Raw genomic sequence first — 15,625 nt, 5'->3', positions numbered from 1 at the left:
TTTGTATTTGTTGTAGGCCCATTAGTAGGTGTATAACAACCTTTTTATGCTCATAATTTACGTTTTACAATTATTATTTTTATTTAATTGTTAGTATTATTAGACAATAGTGGCCATATAATAAGTATTGTTTTTGGGGTTTGTGTTTTTTATTTGGGCATTATTTAAACAGAGAAGGTATCTCAAGAGATTTCATCCTGCAAAATGTCTAATAATTAATTATCTCTCAAAACACAGTAGTTCTATTTTCGAGCCTCTTTCCAAACAGCTTTTCACTCCTCCAGCGCCAAACACACAATAGACATTAATTGTGGTGTGGAGGCTGTGCTTTGGCAACGTGGGTGGGGTAATATCCTACCTGTTTGGCCCTGTCCGGGGGTTTCATCGGATGGGGCCACAGTGTCTCCTGACCCCTCCTGTCTCAGCCTCCAGTATTTATGCTGCAGTAGTTTATGTGTCGGGGGGCTAGGGTCAGTCTGTCACATCTGGAGTATTTCTCTTGTCTTTTCCGGTGTCCTGTGTGAATTTAAATATGCTCTCTCTAATTCTCTCTCTCTTTCTTTCTTTCTTTCTTTCTCTCGGAGGACCTGAGCCATAGGACCATGCCTCAGGACTACCTGGCTTGATGACTCCTTGCTGTCCCCAGTTCACCTGGCCGTGCTGCTGCTCCAGTTCCAACTGTTCTGCCTGCAGCTATGGAACCCTGCCCTGTTCACCGGACGTGCTACCTGTCCCAGACCTGTTGTCCCAGACCTGCTGGAACCCTGACCTATTCACCGGACGTGCTACCTGTCCCAGACCTGCTGTTTTCAACTCTCTAGAGACAGCAGGAGCGATAGAGATACTCTCAAAGATCGGCTATGAAAAAGCCAACTGACACTTATTCTTGTGTTACTGACTTGTTGCACCCTCGACAACTACTATGATTATTATTATTTGACAATGCTGGTCATTTATGAACATTTCAACATCTAGGCCATGTGCTGTTATAATCTCCACCCGGCACAGCCAGAAGAGGACTGGCCACCCCTCATAGCCTGGTTCCTCTCTAGGTTTCTTCCTAGGTTTTGGCCTTTCTAGGGAGTTTTTCCTAGCCACCGTGCTTCTACACCTGCATTGTTTGGGGTTTTAGGCTGGGTTTCTGTACAGCACTTTGTGATATCAGCTGATGTAAGAAGGGCTATATAAATACATTTGATTTGATTTGATTTAATTGTCAGTAAAACCCTAATCAGAGAACCGAGAAGCGACCGACGTCTATTATTTGAAAAATCCACAGATTCTATCAATTACAACAATAGCACATAGACGTTACAACTCTAGCAAACCACATATAAACGCACCTCGGGATTTTGCAATGAAATTGCGACGGGACTGAAATAATATTCTAAAACATTTTAAATTGAATGAAAGTGAAGCATACATAATTTGCTTAATAGTCAAGCTGGGTTAATGACGAAAGTGGTTTCTCCAACAACAACAAAAATATTACACAAAGCATATTAGCTGCAATTTTAAAATAATATAGCCTCAACCTATCATATAAGCCTAAAAAAACAAATCGCATTATTATTTGCATTAAAAGCCTACCTCTGGGGACCCGTCGGAGTCGTCAAGTTCTTCAGCAAAGTCTGTTGGAGTTTTTCTCAGAGTCTGGTCTGCAGGCAGTGTGTTGTCATTGTAAGATGTGACGAATTTGAAGTCACTTGTGCGCGAACCCGTCGTCAGGTATGCGTCATAATTGTAAGTGCTGCGGAGAGTTCCTGCGCCGTCCACCTCTGCGTAGTTGGGAGGGAGATACGCGCTGGGGATGGCGACCGCTCCGTCAAACAACAGTCTGGGCTTTCTCCTGCGGCAAAACCTCACGGCCAGGATGACAATGATGAAGGTGAGGAAAAAGGTGGAGACAGACACCAGCGCGATGATCAGATAAGAGGTGAGTTTGGAATTGTTCTCATCATAAGAGACATCTTTCAGTTCTGGCACTTCAGCCAAGTTATCAGAAATCACTAAATACATGGTACAGGTGGCAGAGAGGGAGGGCTGTCCGTTATCTTTCACTGACACAATGAGGTTCTGTTTCATGCTGTCCGATTCAGAAATGTCCCGCTGTGTCCTGATCTCTCCACTGTGGAGACCAATAGTGAAAAGTCCCGGATCAGTGGATTTAACTATATGATAGGACAGCCAGGCGTTCTGGCCGGAGTCCGCGTCCACCGCTATCACCTTGGAAACCAGAGAGCCTCCGTGCGCAGCTTTGGGGACCAGCTCGGTCATGAAGGAGTTCCCCTCTGGGGCGGGGTATAGTATCTGAGGAGAGTTGTCATTCACATCCGTTATAAACACACTGACCGTGACGTTGCTGCTGAGCGGAGGAGAACCGTTGTCTCTGGCCACCACGTGGACTTTAAAACTCCTGAACTGCTCGTAATCAAACGACTTCACAGCGTGGATCACCCCCGTGTCTCCGTTAACGGATAAAAACGAGGACACCGGGACACCGTTCACCTCACCAGGTAAGAGAGAATAAATCACTGTACCGTTCTGTCTCCAGTCTGGGTCTCGTGCAGTAACGGAACACACGGAGGCACCGGGTTTGTTATTTTCAGTCACGTGGGCTTTATAGGACTTTTCCTCAAACACAGGTGGGTTGTCGTTGACGTCAGCTACAGATAACTGAACACTTTTAGAGGAGGACAGAGGCGGAGAGCCCTCGTCGGTGGCAGTGATTGTAATGTTGTAATCAGTCACTAGTTCCCGGTCCAGTTCGCCCGTGGTCACCAGAGAATAGTAGTTTTTGATGGATGGCACCAACTTAAAGGGAAGATTTTGCTGAATGTAGCAGCGGACCTGTCGGTTATTCTCAGAGTCTCTATCCTGCACGTTAATGATGCCCACCTCTGTACCAGGTGACGCGTTCTCAGGTATGGGGCTAGTCAGAGATTTTAGATATATCACAGGGGCGTTGTCATTAACATCTGTGATGTCTATTATGACTTTAGAATATGATGCTAATCCTAAACCATCCTTTGCTTTGATACGCAGTTCAAAGTCTGACATTTCTTCAAAATCAATTGTGCCGATAGCTCTAATTTCTCCAGTCTTCCGGTCGATAGAAAATAATTTGTCATCTTCCTCTGACACATGAGCGAAGTCATACGTCACTTCCCCATTAACTCCCTCATCTGCGTCTGTAGCACTCACTGTAACCACTACAGTATCTAAAGGAGAGTTTTCAGGCAGACTGGCTTTATAGACGGCCTGGCTAAACACTGGGGCGTTATCGTTAGCATCCAGTACAGTGACGTGTATGACTACGGTACCGGATCTCTGCGGAGAGCCTCCGTCTACAGCTGTAAGCAATAATTTGATTTCATTGCTTTGTTCACGATCAAGCTCTTTCTCTAGAACAAGCTCAACAGTATGACTATCAACGGTCAACAGGAAATTGTCATTTTTTTGTAAAGTGTACCTTTGCACTGCATTCTGTCCTATATCTGCATCGTGTGCCTGATCAAGTAAAAAACGAGCGCCTTTAACTGCTGATTCGCTCATTTCAATTTTAATCACTTCGTCCTTAAATTGCGGAGAATTGTCATTAATATCTTGAACATGAAGACTGATACGTTGCAGCTCCAAAGGATTCTCCAATACAAGTTCCTGGTTTAAAACACACGAAGCCTTCTTTCCACAAAGCCCCTCTCTGTCAATCCTCTCCGCAACAATCAGATCTCCGGTACTCAGATTAATGTCACAGTAACGTTTACGGTTCCCATCGGTATCAATACGGGCCTTACGAGCGGACAGTCTGCTCTCCTCCAGCCCGAGATCCTTGGCTATATTTCCAATAACAGATCCTCGTTTCATCTCCTCCGGAAAAGAATAGCTCACGTCTCCATAGGCGGAATGCAGCGGTAGAAGAAAGAAAACAAAGCCGCAGACCAGGCCTGTCACCGAGATTCCTTTGTGCCCCATCCTGGGATTAAAAACGTCAAAACACAATGTAGCCTTGATAATACAATGTGAACAAATAGTATTCCACAAATAGGTTCAGCTTGATGAAAATAATATCCTCAAAATGTTCCAGCAACCTGACCGCGTCCAATATTTTCTACAGAATGACACCCGAACACCCGAGTCTTGTAACAACAGCAGTGGGTGGAGAACTGGATCTATCCAAACACAGCTGGTCAACAGCGACACAGTCAGTACTCTTCAGAAATTACACAATTAAACACATTCTGTTATATCTGTATTTCAGGTCAAGTTGTAATGGAAAGCTATATTTGTAGGCTGCATGATTGAATAATGTGCAGCCTACTAATATAGACCTACATCTTTTAAACCCAAAATAAATGTCATTCTATGTTGCAAAATAACCTAATAGAAATACACAGAAAACAACATTAAAAAGCCTAAAACATAAACAATTGCTTTAAAATCATGCTCACAGCATTGAGTTAAGATTGGTCTAGCTGAAAGGAACACATTAGAAAAGGTTATGACACATCGGCGAGAAAATGTATGGGCGACCTACATAGCAAATTAAATGTTATGTTGCTATTTTAGTCGACACACTCGTCAGAATGAACAAACACAAAAACAGAGAGTAGCCTATAGGAAAGAAGGAAGGTGAGGACAGTCAAGTAGCGATGACTCGGAACTAAACGCTGCTGGCCTAATGTTGGATTGTCTGCATGTTCAGCACCATGGACAGCAACACTGAGGATCAAGCCGCAAATCAGATACTCTCACACCACTTTTCCACAGACAGTACTTTTTATTTTCTAACCTTTTTCCAAATAAGCCTATTCTAACAGAGCAAAACTCCTATATCAACCCATTTTCAGTGAACTCAAAACGCTGCTCCGTGTATGTGAAAAATCCAAGCAATCAATTCATCAAAAAATAACAGAATCACAAATCCCATCACAACTCAAAATATCTATCAGCAGCTGTACATCAGCGCCTCAGTATTTCTCACTTCAGATGAGGGGATCTAATTAAGACTAAAACATGCTTCATTACACTTAAACCTGGATCACTAACACATTACGTCAAACCGGGATCACTAACACATTACGTCAAACCGGGATCACTAACACATTACGTCAAACCTGGACCACTAACACATTACGTCAAACCTGGATCACTAACACATTACGTCAAACCTGGATCACTAACACATTACGTTAAACCTGGATCACTAACACATTACGTTAAACCTGGATCACTAACACATTACGTTAAACCTGGATCACTAACAATTACGTCAAACATGGATCACTAACACATTACGTCAAACCTGGATTACTAACACATTACCTCAAACCTGGACCTTTAACACATTATGTCAAACCTGGATCACTAACACATTACGCCAAACCTGGATTACTAACACATTATGTCAAACCTGGATCACTAACACATTGCATCAAACATGGATCACTAACACATTACGTCAAACCTAGATTACTAACACATTACGCCAAACCTGGATTACTAACACATTATGTCAAACCTGGATCACTAACACATTGCCTCAAACCTGGATCACTAACACATTACGTCAAACCTGGATAACTAATACATTGCATCAAACCTGGATCACTAACACATTACGTCAAACCTGGATAACTAATACATTGCATCAAACCTGGATCACTAACACATTATGTCAAACCTGGATAACTAATACATTGCATCAAACCTGGATCAATAATACATTACCTATAGACAAATTGTGATATTGAAGTACTGCTGTAAAAAAAAATAATCAAGAAAATATGTATTTTTCATAGCATCATTACTCTAATTTTAGCTCGAGTTGTTTCAAAACGTGTTTTACCTGAAAATGTGTAACACACAATAAGATAATATTGTTTTTATTTACGATGAAGACCTACCTCTGGGGACGCGTCGGAGTTGTCAAATTCTTCAGCAAAGTCTGTTGGAGTTTTTCTCAGAGTCTGGTCTGCAGGCAGTGTGTTGTCATTGTAAGATGTGACGAACTTGAAGTCACTTGTGCGCGAACCCGTCGTCAGGTATGCGTCATAATTGTAAGTGCTGCGGAGAGTTCCTGCGCCGTCCACCTCTGCGTAGTTGGGAGGGAGATACGCGCTGGGGATGGCGACCGCTCCGTCAAACAACAGTCTGGGCTTTCTCCTGCGGCAAAACCTCACGGCCAGGATGACAATAATGAAGGTGAGGAAAAAGGTGGAGACGGACACCAGCGCGATGATCAGATAAGAGGTGAGTTTGGAATTGTTCTCATCATAAGAGACATCTTTCAGTTCTGGCACTTCAGCCAAGTTATCAGAAATCACTAAATACATGGTACAGGTGGCAGAGAGAGAGGGCTGTCCGTTATCTTTCACTAACACAATGAGGTTCTGTTTAATGTTGTCAGATTCAGAAATGTCCCGCTGTGTCCTGATCTCTCCACTGTGGAGACCAATAGTGAAAAGTCCCGGATCAGTGGATTTGACTATATGATAGGACAGCCAGGCGTTCTGGCCGGAGTCCGCGTCCACCGCAATCACCTTGGAAACCAGAGAGCCTCCGTGCGCAGCTTTGGGGACCAGCTCGGTCATGAAGGAGTTCCCCTCTGGGGCGGGGTATAGTATCTGAGGAGAGTTGTCATTCACATCCGTTATAAACACACTGACCGTGACGTTGCTGCTGAGCGGAGGAGAACCGTTGTCTCTGGCCACCACGTGGACTTTAAAACTCCTGAACTGCTCGTAATCAAACGACTTCACAGCGTGGATCACCCCCGTGTCTCCGTTAACGGATAAAAACGAGGACACGGGGACACCGTTCACCTCACCAGGTAAGATAGAATAAATCACTGTACCGTTCTGTCTCCAGTCTGGGTCTCGTGCAGTAACGGAACACACGGAGGCACCGGGTTTGTTATTTTCAGTCACGTGGGCTTTATAGGACTGTTCCTCAAACACAGGTGGGTTGTCGTTGACGTCAGCTACAGATAACTGAACACTTTTAGAGGAGGACAGAGGCGGAGAGCCCTCGTCGGTGGCAGTGATTGTAATGTTGTAATCAGACACTAGTTCCCGGTCCAGTTCGCCCGTGGTCACCAGAGAATAGTAGTTTTTGATGGATGGCACCAACTTAAAGGGAAGGTTTTGCTGAATGTAGCAGCGGACCTGTCGGTTATTCTCAGAGTCTCTATCCTGCACGTTAATGATGCCCACCTCTGTACCAGGTGACGCGTTCTCAGGTATGGGGCTAGTCAGAGATTTTAGATAAATCACAGGGGCGTTGTCATTAACATCTGTGATTTCTATTATCAATGTTGAGTAGGATGCTAAGCCTAAACCGTCCTTTGCACTGATCTGCATTTCATATGAAGACTCTTTTTCATAATCTACTGGACCAACAACTGTAATTTTTCCAGTCTCATGATCAAGAGAAAATAGATTGCTATTTTCATCTGAAACATCATCGAATTCATAAGTAACTTCACCATTAACTCCCTCATCTGCATCCGTAGCACTCACTGTAACCACTACAGTATCTAAAGGAGAGTTTTCAGGCAGACTGGCTTTATAGACGGCCTGGCTAAACACTGGGGCGTTATCGTTAGCATCCAGTACAGTGACGTGTATGACTACGGTACCGGATCTCTGCGGAGAGCCTCCATCTACAGCTGTCAGTAATAACTTGATTTCATGGTGCCCCTCGCGGTCTAGCTCTCTGTCTAACACTAACTCGCTGTATTTGCGTCCACCACTTTTTGTTTTGACATTCAAAATAAAATGTTAATTTCTTTGTAGTGTATAGCTCTGAACCGTATTCTGTAATATATCAGCGTCATGGGCCTCATCTAGAGAAAAACTAACGCCTTTGTCTGCTGATTCACTAATTTCCATTTTGATAATCTCCTTTTTAAACAGTGGAGAATTATCATTTATATCTTGAACATGAAGACTGATACGGTGAAGCTCCAACGGATCTTCTACCACAAGTTCCTGTTTTAAAACGCACGAAGTCTTCTTCCCACAAAGCCCTTCTCTGTCCATCCTTTCAGCTATAGTCAAATCTCCCGTATTCAGATTAATGTCACAATACCGTTCGTGGTTCCCATCGGTATCAATACGGGCCTTACGAGCGGACAGTCTGCTCGCCTCCAGCCCGAGATCCTTGGCTATATTTCCAATAACAGATCCTCGTTTCATCTCCTCCGGAAAAGAATAGCTCACGTCTCCATAGGCGGAATGCAGCGGTAGAAGAAAGAAAGCAACGCAGCAGACCAGGCCTGTCACCGAGATTCCTTTGTGCCCCATCCTGGGATTAAAAACGTCAAAACACAATATAGCCTTGATAATACAATGTGAACAAATAGTATTCCACAAATAGGTTCAGCTTGATGAAAATAATATCCTCAAAATGTTCCAGCAACCTGACCGCGTCCAATATTTTCTACAGAATGACACCCGAACACCCGAGTCTTGTAACAACAGCAGTGGGTGGAGAACTGGATCTATCCAAACACAGCTGGTCAACAGCGACACTATGCGTACTCAACATAAATTACATTATTTACTTACAGTTTTCTTAATGTTTTGTTAACAAATGGTTATAAATACGCTTAAGTAAGTTTATTTGATCAATTAACTATTGAAAAACGAAAGAGAAACACAGAAAACGATAGGATATTAAACCATACAAACATAAATGATTAAAATCACCCCCACTCTTTTTTCATCATTTAAGATCAGGTATACTATGAATATAAAATACAACACATCTGCAAGAGAGGCAACAAAGCAATATATCCGTTGTTGGTTCCTCAGTCAGAGGAAACTCATAACTGCTATAATAAAAACAGGGCAGGGCAAGAAATAAGAATATGAAGGTCAAACAGCGATCAATAGTAAATCCTACTGGTTTAAAATGAGATTTGACACATTTCAGCACCATGGACAGTGACAGTGCGAGGAATCTCGTTGCTCTTCAGACGCTCTCACACCGCGTCTCCCATCACGCTGTTACTAATAAATACAAAGGCCCAATTGACTGGAATCATTTACTTATAGATATCAGGGTATTACAATCACACAGTGAAGTTAAGAAAGCCCCTTTTCCAATGTTAAGAACAAACTGTTTGTGTTTTTAACTAGTAGAAACGTCACCATGTGACAATATTTGTAATATATTTGTATATATGATATGTGTATATTATAGGCAGCCTACTTAGTGTTATTAGTTGCATCATTTATTTGTATTTGTTGTAGGCCCATTAGTAGGTGTATAACAACCTTTTTATGCTCATAATTTACGTTTTACAATTATTATTTGTATTTAATTGTTAGTATTATTAGACAATAGTGGCCATATAATAAGTATTGTTTTTGGGGGTTGTGTTTTTTATTTGGCCATTCTTTAAACCGAGAAGGTATCTCAAGAGATTTCATCCTGCAAAATGTCTAATAATTAATTATCTCTCAAAACACAGTAGTTCTATTTTCGAGCCTCTTTCCAAACAGCTTTTCACTCCTCCAGCGCCAAACACACAATAGACATTAATTGTGGTGTGGAGGCTGTGCTTTGGCAACGTGGGTGGGGTTATATCCTACCTGTTTGGCCCTGTCCGGGGGTTTCATCGGATGGGGCCACAGTGTCTCCTGACCCCTCCTGTCTCAGCCTCCAGTATTTATGCTGCAGTAGTTTGTGTCGGGGGGCTAAGGTCAGTCTGTCACATCTGGAGTATTTCTCTTGTCTTTTCCGGTGTCCTGTGTGATTTTAAATATGCTCTCTCTAATTATCTCTCTCTTTCTTTCTTTCTCTCTCTCGGAGGACCTGAGCCCTAGGACCATGCCTCAGGACTACCTGGCTTGATGACTCCTTGCTGACCCCAGTTCACCTGGCCGTGCTGCTGCTCCAGTTCCAACTGTTCTGCCTGCAGCTATGGAACCCTGACCTGTTCACCGGATGTGCTACCTGTCCCAGACCTGTTGTCCCAGACCTGCTGGAACCCTGACCTATTCACTGGACGTGCTACCTGTCCCAGACCTGCTGTTTTCAACTCTCTAGAGACAGCAGGAGCGGTAGAGATACTCTCAAAGATCGGCTATGAAAAAGCCAACTGACACTTACTCTTGTGTTACTGACTTGTTGCACCCTCGACAACTACTATGATTATTATTATTTGACAATGCTGGTCATTTATGAACATTTCAACATCTAGGCCATGTGCTGTTATAATCTCCACCCGGCACAGCCAGAAGAGGACTGGCCACCCCTCATAGCCTGGTTCCTCTCTAGGTTTCTTCCTAGGTTTTGGCCTTTCTAGGGAGTTTTTCCTAGCCACCGTGCTTCTACACCTGCATTGTTTGGGGTTTTAGGCTGGGTTTCTGTACAGCACTTTGTGATATCAGCTGATGTAAGAAGGGCTATATAAATACATTTGATTTGAATTGATTTGATTTAATTGTCTGTAAAACCCTAATCAGGAAACCGAGAAGCGACCGACGTCTATTATTTGAAAAATCCACAGATTCTATCAATTACAACAATAGCACATTGACGTTACAAATCTAGCAAACGACATATAAAAGCACCTCGGGATTTTGCAATGAAATTGCGACGGGACTGAAATAATATCCTAAAACATTTCAAATTGAATGAAAGTGAAGCATAAATAATTTGCTTAATAGTCAAGCTGGGTTAATGACGAAAGTGGTTTCTCCAACAACAACAAAAATATTACACAAAGCATATTAGCTGCAATTTTAAAATAATATAGCCTCAACCTATCATATAAGCCTAAAAAAACAAATCGCATTATTACATGCATTAAAAGCCTACCTCTGGGGACGCGTCGGAGTCGTCAAGTTCTTCAGCAAAGTCTGTTGGAGTTTTTCTCAGAGTCTGGTCTGCAGGCAGTGTGTTGTCATTGTAAGATGTGACGAACTTGAAGTCACTTGTGCGCGAACCCGTCGTCAGGTATGCGTCATAATTGTAAGTGCTGCGGAGAGTTCCTGCGCCGTCCACCTCTGCGTAGTTGGGAGGGAGATACGCGCTGGGGATGGCGACCGCTCCGTCAAACAACAGTCTGGGCTTTCTCCTGCGGCAAAACCTCACGGCCAGGATGACAATGATGAAGGTGAGGAAAAAGGTGGAGACAGACACCAGCGCGATGATCAGATAAGAGGTGAGTTTGGAATTGTTCTCATCATAAGAGACATCTTTCAGTTCTGGCACTTCAGCCAAGTTATCAGAAATCACTAAATACATGGTACAGGTGGCAGAGAGAGAGGGCTGTCCGTTATCTTTCACTGACACAATGAGGTTCTGTTTCATGCTGTCAGATTCAGAAATGTCCCGCTGTGTCCTGATCTCTCCACTGTGGAGACCAATAGTGAAAAGTCCCGGATCAGTGGATTTGACTATATGATAGGACAGCCAGGCGTTCTGGCCGGAGTCCGCGTCCACCGCTATCACCTTGGAAACCAGAGAGCCTCCGTGCGCAGCTTTGGGGACCAGCTCGGTCATGAAGGAGTTCCCCTCTGGGGCGGGGTATAGTATCTGAGGAGAGTTGTCATTCACATCCGTTATAAACACACTGACCGTGACGTTGCTGCTGAGCGGAGGAGAACCGTTGTCTCTGGCCACCACGTGGACTTTAAAACTCCTGAACTGCTCGTAATCAAACGACTTCACAGCGTGGATCACCCCCGTGTCTCCGTTAACGGATAAAAACGAGGACACCGGGACACCGTTCACCTCACCAGGTAAGATAGAATAAATCACTGTACCGTTCTGTCTCCAGTCTGGGTCTCGTGCAGTAACGGAACACACGGAGGCACCGGGTTTGTTATTTTCAGTCACGTGGGCTTTATAGGACTGTTCCTCAAACACAGGTGGGTTGTCGTTGACGTCAGCTACAGATAACTGAACACTTTTAGAGGAGGACAGAGGCGGAGAGCCCTCGTCGGTGGCAGTGATTGTAATGTTGTAATCAGACACTAGTTCCCGGTCCAGTTCGCCCGTGGTCACCAGAGAATAGTAGTTTTTGATGGATGGCACCAACTTAAAGGGAAGGTTTTGCTGAATGTAGCAGCGGACCTGTCGGTTATTCTCAGAGTCTCTATCCTGCACGTTAATGATGCCCACCTCTGTACCAGGTGACGCGTTCTCAGGTATGGGGCTAGTCAGAGATTTTAGATATATCACAGGGGCGTTGTCATTTACATCAGTAATTTCTAATATCACTTTGGCATATGATGCTAACCCTAAACCGTCCTTCGCTTTAATGCGCAGCTCAAAGGACGGAACCTCTTCAAAGTCAACAGAACCGATAACTTGAATTATTCCTCCCTTACGGTCTATAGAAAATACTTTCTTATCATCATCTGAAATATGATCGAAATCATATGTCACCTCTCCATTCACTCCCTCATCTGCATCCGTAGCACTCACTGTAACCACTACAGTATCTAAAGGAGAGTTTTCAGGCAGACTGGCTTTATAGACGGCCTGGCTAAACACTGGGGCGTTATCGTTAGCATCCAGTACAGTGACGTGTATGACTACGGTACCGGATCTCTGCGGAGAGCCTCCGTCCATCGCTGTAAGCAATAATTTAATATCCTGCTTTACTTCACGGTCAAGCTTTTCATCTAGAACAAGCTCAACATTGTTGCTATCAATGGACAACACAAATTTGTCATTCTTTTCCAGAGTGTATATTTGAACTGAGTTCTGCCCTATGTCCGCGTCATGAGCCTCTCCTAATAAAAAACGAGAACCTTTCTCCGCTGATTCGCTTATCTCTATATCTATCATGTCATCATTAAATTGTGGAGAATGATCATTTATATCTTGAACATGAAGACTGATACGTTGCAGCTCCAAAGGATTCTCCAATACAAGTTCCTGGTTTAAAACACACGACGCCTTCTTTCCACAAAGCCCCTCTCTGTCAATCCTCTCCGCAACAATCAGATCTCCGGTACTCAGATTAATGTCACAGTAACGTTTACGGTTCCCTTCGGTATCAATTCGGGCTTTACGAGCGGACAGTCTGCTCGCCTCCAGCCCGAGATCCTTGGCTATATTTCCAATAACAGATCCTCGTTTCATCTCCTCCGGAAAAGAATAGCTCACTTCTCCATAGGCGGAATGCAGCGGTAGAAGAAAGAAAGCAAAGCCGCAGACCAGGCCTGACACCGAGATTCCTTTGTTTCCCATCCTGGGATTAAAACGTCAAATAACCACCATACAGTTAGACAGATCGATGTAATGGAAAATTATTCGACAAAACCATGAAAATTCCCTATATTATCAACTAAGTATATGTGCATCTACCTCTACTGTTATCTGCAGTGAAATGGCACCAGAGCTTTGTTAATGACAACACCAATGGGTGGAGAGCTGTATCTATTCTACCTCCGCTGGTGAACAGCGACACTGTGAGTACCCTTTCAAAATTACACATAGTGTACACATAGACGCTGACATTGCGCTAAATACATTTAAAAAAAGTAGTAGGTAAACATAGGAATAGGCACAGGAAACAACATAAAACCACAAGCACTCATTTCCCTAAAACCATTCGCACTCTCGAGTTAAGTATATGCCAGGTAGAAATTAACTACTATTTACTAAATGGTAGCTAGGCCTATAAAGTCTGAAGAGGTGCAGGGTCCTTCTATCTCTCAACTGTCACTCATTGGTAAAATGCACAAAGCCAGTGAGTAGAACTGTCAAGGAAGATATAGTAGAAGTGGGAAGTTTACATACACCTTAGCCAAATACATTTAAACTCAGTTTTTCACAACTCCTGACATTTAATCCTAATAAAAAATTCTCTGTCTTAGGTCAGTTAGGATCACCACTTTATTTTAAGAATGTGAAATGTCAGAATAATAGTAGAGAGAATTATTTATTTCACCTTTTATTTCTTTCATCACATTCCCAGTGGGTCAGAAGCTTACATACACTCAATTAGTAGCATTGCAGCTACAGGCTTTACAAAAAAAACACGAGCGTTTCAACACAATGGACAGCGACACTCCGATACACTTCAGTACTTGTCTCAACATTGTGCTCTCTACACGTTGTTCTTTAGCCTTCTGAGGGTACATACAATCAACGGTTCCAAATAGAACCAGGCTATAACACGCTCTCTGTAATATTAAAACTGGGCGGTAGGCTATGAGGGAGAAAACATTTGTTTATCAATCCCAAACCAAACGTATCCAAACACAATGCAAAGAACATAATATCATCCGGGATGTCTGCCTTGAAATGAGGAAGGTTGATTTCAAAGCAGAAAATACAACACATCCACCATATTTGAAAATACAAACATGGGACAGATAATGAATGCAAATCTACATATAGGAGACCTGTGGAAACAGTGTTTTCATCATGAATCACAAAAACAGTTTTGAAATTGTGGCCACAAAATACTTGAACTACAAGTGTAAAACCTGCTACAGAGCAGTGGCACCCGTCATTCAGGGAAATCCCCACCTGTTTTGAGCTCCAGCTGTTTAGCCCAAAGAGTAAATACTGTATATACAATACCAGACAAAAGTTTGGACATACCTACTCACTCAAGGGTTTTTCTTAATGTTTTACTATTTTCTACATTGTAGAATAATAGTGAGGAAATCAAAACTATGAAATAACACATATGGAATCATGTTGTAACCAGAAAAGTGTTAAACAAATCACAATATGTTTTATATTTGAGATTACTCAAAGTAGCCACCCTTTGCCTTGATGACAGCTTTGCACACTCTTGGCATTCTCTCAACCAGCTTCACGAGGTAGTCACCTGGAATTCATTTCAATTAACATGTGTACTTTGTTAAAAAGTTAATTTGGGGATTTTCCCCCCTCTTAATGCATTTGAGCCAATCAGTTGTGCTGTGACAAGGTAGGGGTGGCATACAGAATATTTGGTAAAGACCAAGTCCATATTATGGCAAGAACAGCTCGAAAATAAGCAAAGAGAAACAACAGTCCATCATTACTTTAAAACATGAAGATCAGTCAATGCATTACATTTCAAGAACTTTGAAAGTTTCCTAAAGTTCAGTTGCAAAACCATCAAGCGCTATGATGAAACTGGCTCTCATGAGGACCGCCACAGGAAAGGAAGACCCAGAGTTACCTCTGCTGCAGAGAATAAGTTCATTAGAGTTAACTGCACCTCAGATTGCAGCCCAAATAAATGCTTCACAGAGTTCAAGTAACAGACAGATCTCAACATAAACTGTTCAGAGGAGACTGCATGAATCAGGCCTTCATGGCCGAATTTCTGCAAAGAAACCACTACTAAAGGACACCAATAAGAAGAAGACACTTGTTTGGGCCAAGAAGCATGAGCAAAGGACATTAGACTGGTCGAAATCTGTCCTTTGGTCTGATGAGTCCAAATTGGAGACTTCTGGTTCCAACCCCTGTGTCTTTGTGAGATGCAAAGTAGGTAAACGGGTGATTTCCGCATTTTTGGTTCACACCGTGAAGCATGGAGGAGGAGGTGTGATGGTGTGGGGGTGTTTTGCTGGTGACAATGTTGGTGATTTATTTAGAATTCAAGGCACACTTAACCAGCTTGGCTGCCACAGCATTCTGCAGTGATATGCCA

At 43.0% G+C, this 15,625-nt stretch overlaps 2 protein-coding genes and 1 pseudogene across 2 annotated transcripts; all 3 read right to left on the bottom strand.

Moving 5' to 3' along the window:
* Nucleotides 1-1,381: 1,381 nt before the first annotated feature.
* On the bottom strand, nt 1,382-4,213 carry LOC115205355 (protocadherin gamma-A11-like). Its single transcript, XM_029771253.1, has one exon. It carries the CDS (start codon nt 3,973-3,975, stop codon nt 1,579-1,581), a length of 2,397 nt encoding a protein of 798 aa, XP_029627113.1. The 5' UTR covers nt 3,976-4,213; the 3' UTR covers nt 1,382-1,578.
* Nucleotides 4,214-5,885: 1,672 nt separating this feature from the next.
* Nucleotides 5,886-8,550, bottom strand: LOC115205022 (protocadherin beta-16-like; annotated as a pseudogene).
* A 2,268-nt stretch (nt 8,551-10,818) lies between these two features.
* LOC115205021 (protocadherin gamma-A11-like) lies at nt 10,819-13,361 on the bottom strand. The gene has a single exon (XM_029770583.1). The coding sequence runs from the start codon at nt 13,213-13,215 to the stop codon at nt 10,819-10,821; it is 2,397 nt and encodes a 798-aa protein (XP_029626443.1). The 5' UTR covers nt 13,216-13,361.
* Between the last annotated feature and the right edge of the window lie 2,264 nt (nt 13,362-15,625).

This window comes from Salmo trutta, chromosome 13, assembly GCF_901001165.1.
Source record: "Salmo trutta chromosome 13, fSalTru1.1, whole genome shotgun sequence".
NCBI lineage: Eukaryota > Metazoa > Chordata > Actinopteri > Salmoniformes > Salmonidae > Salmo > Salmo trutta.
This window is presented reverse-complemented; position numbering and strand designations above follow the sequence as displayed.

What these genes read in the sequence shown, in the direction of transcription:
- LOC115205355 (XM_029771253.1), bottom strand. Translation starts at nt 3,975, where the DNA reads ATGGGGCACAAAGGAATCTCGGTGACAGGCCTGGTCTGCGGCTTTGTT.
- LOC115205021 (XM_029770583.1), bottom strand. Translation starts at nt 13,215, where the DNA reads ATGGGAAACAAAGGAATCTCGGTGTCAGGCCTGGTCTGCGGCTTTGCT.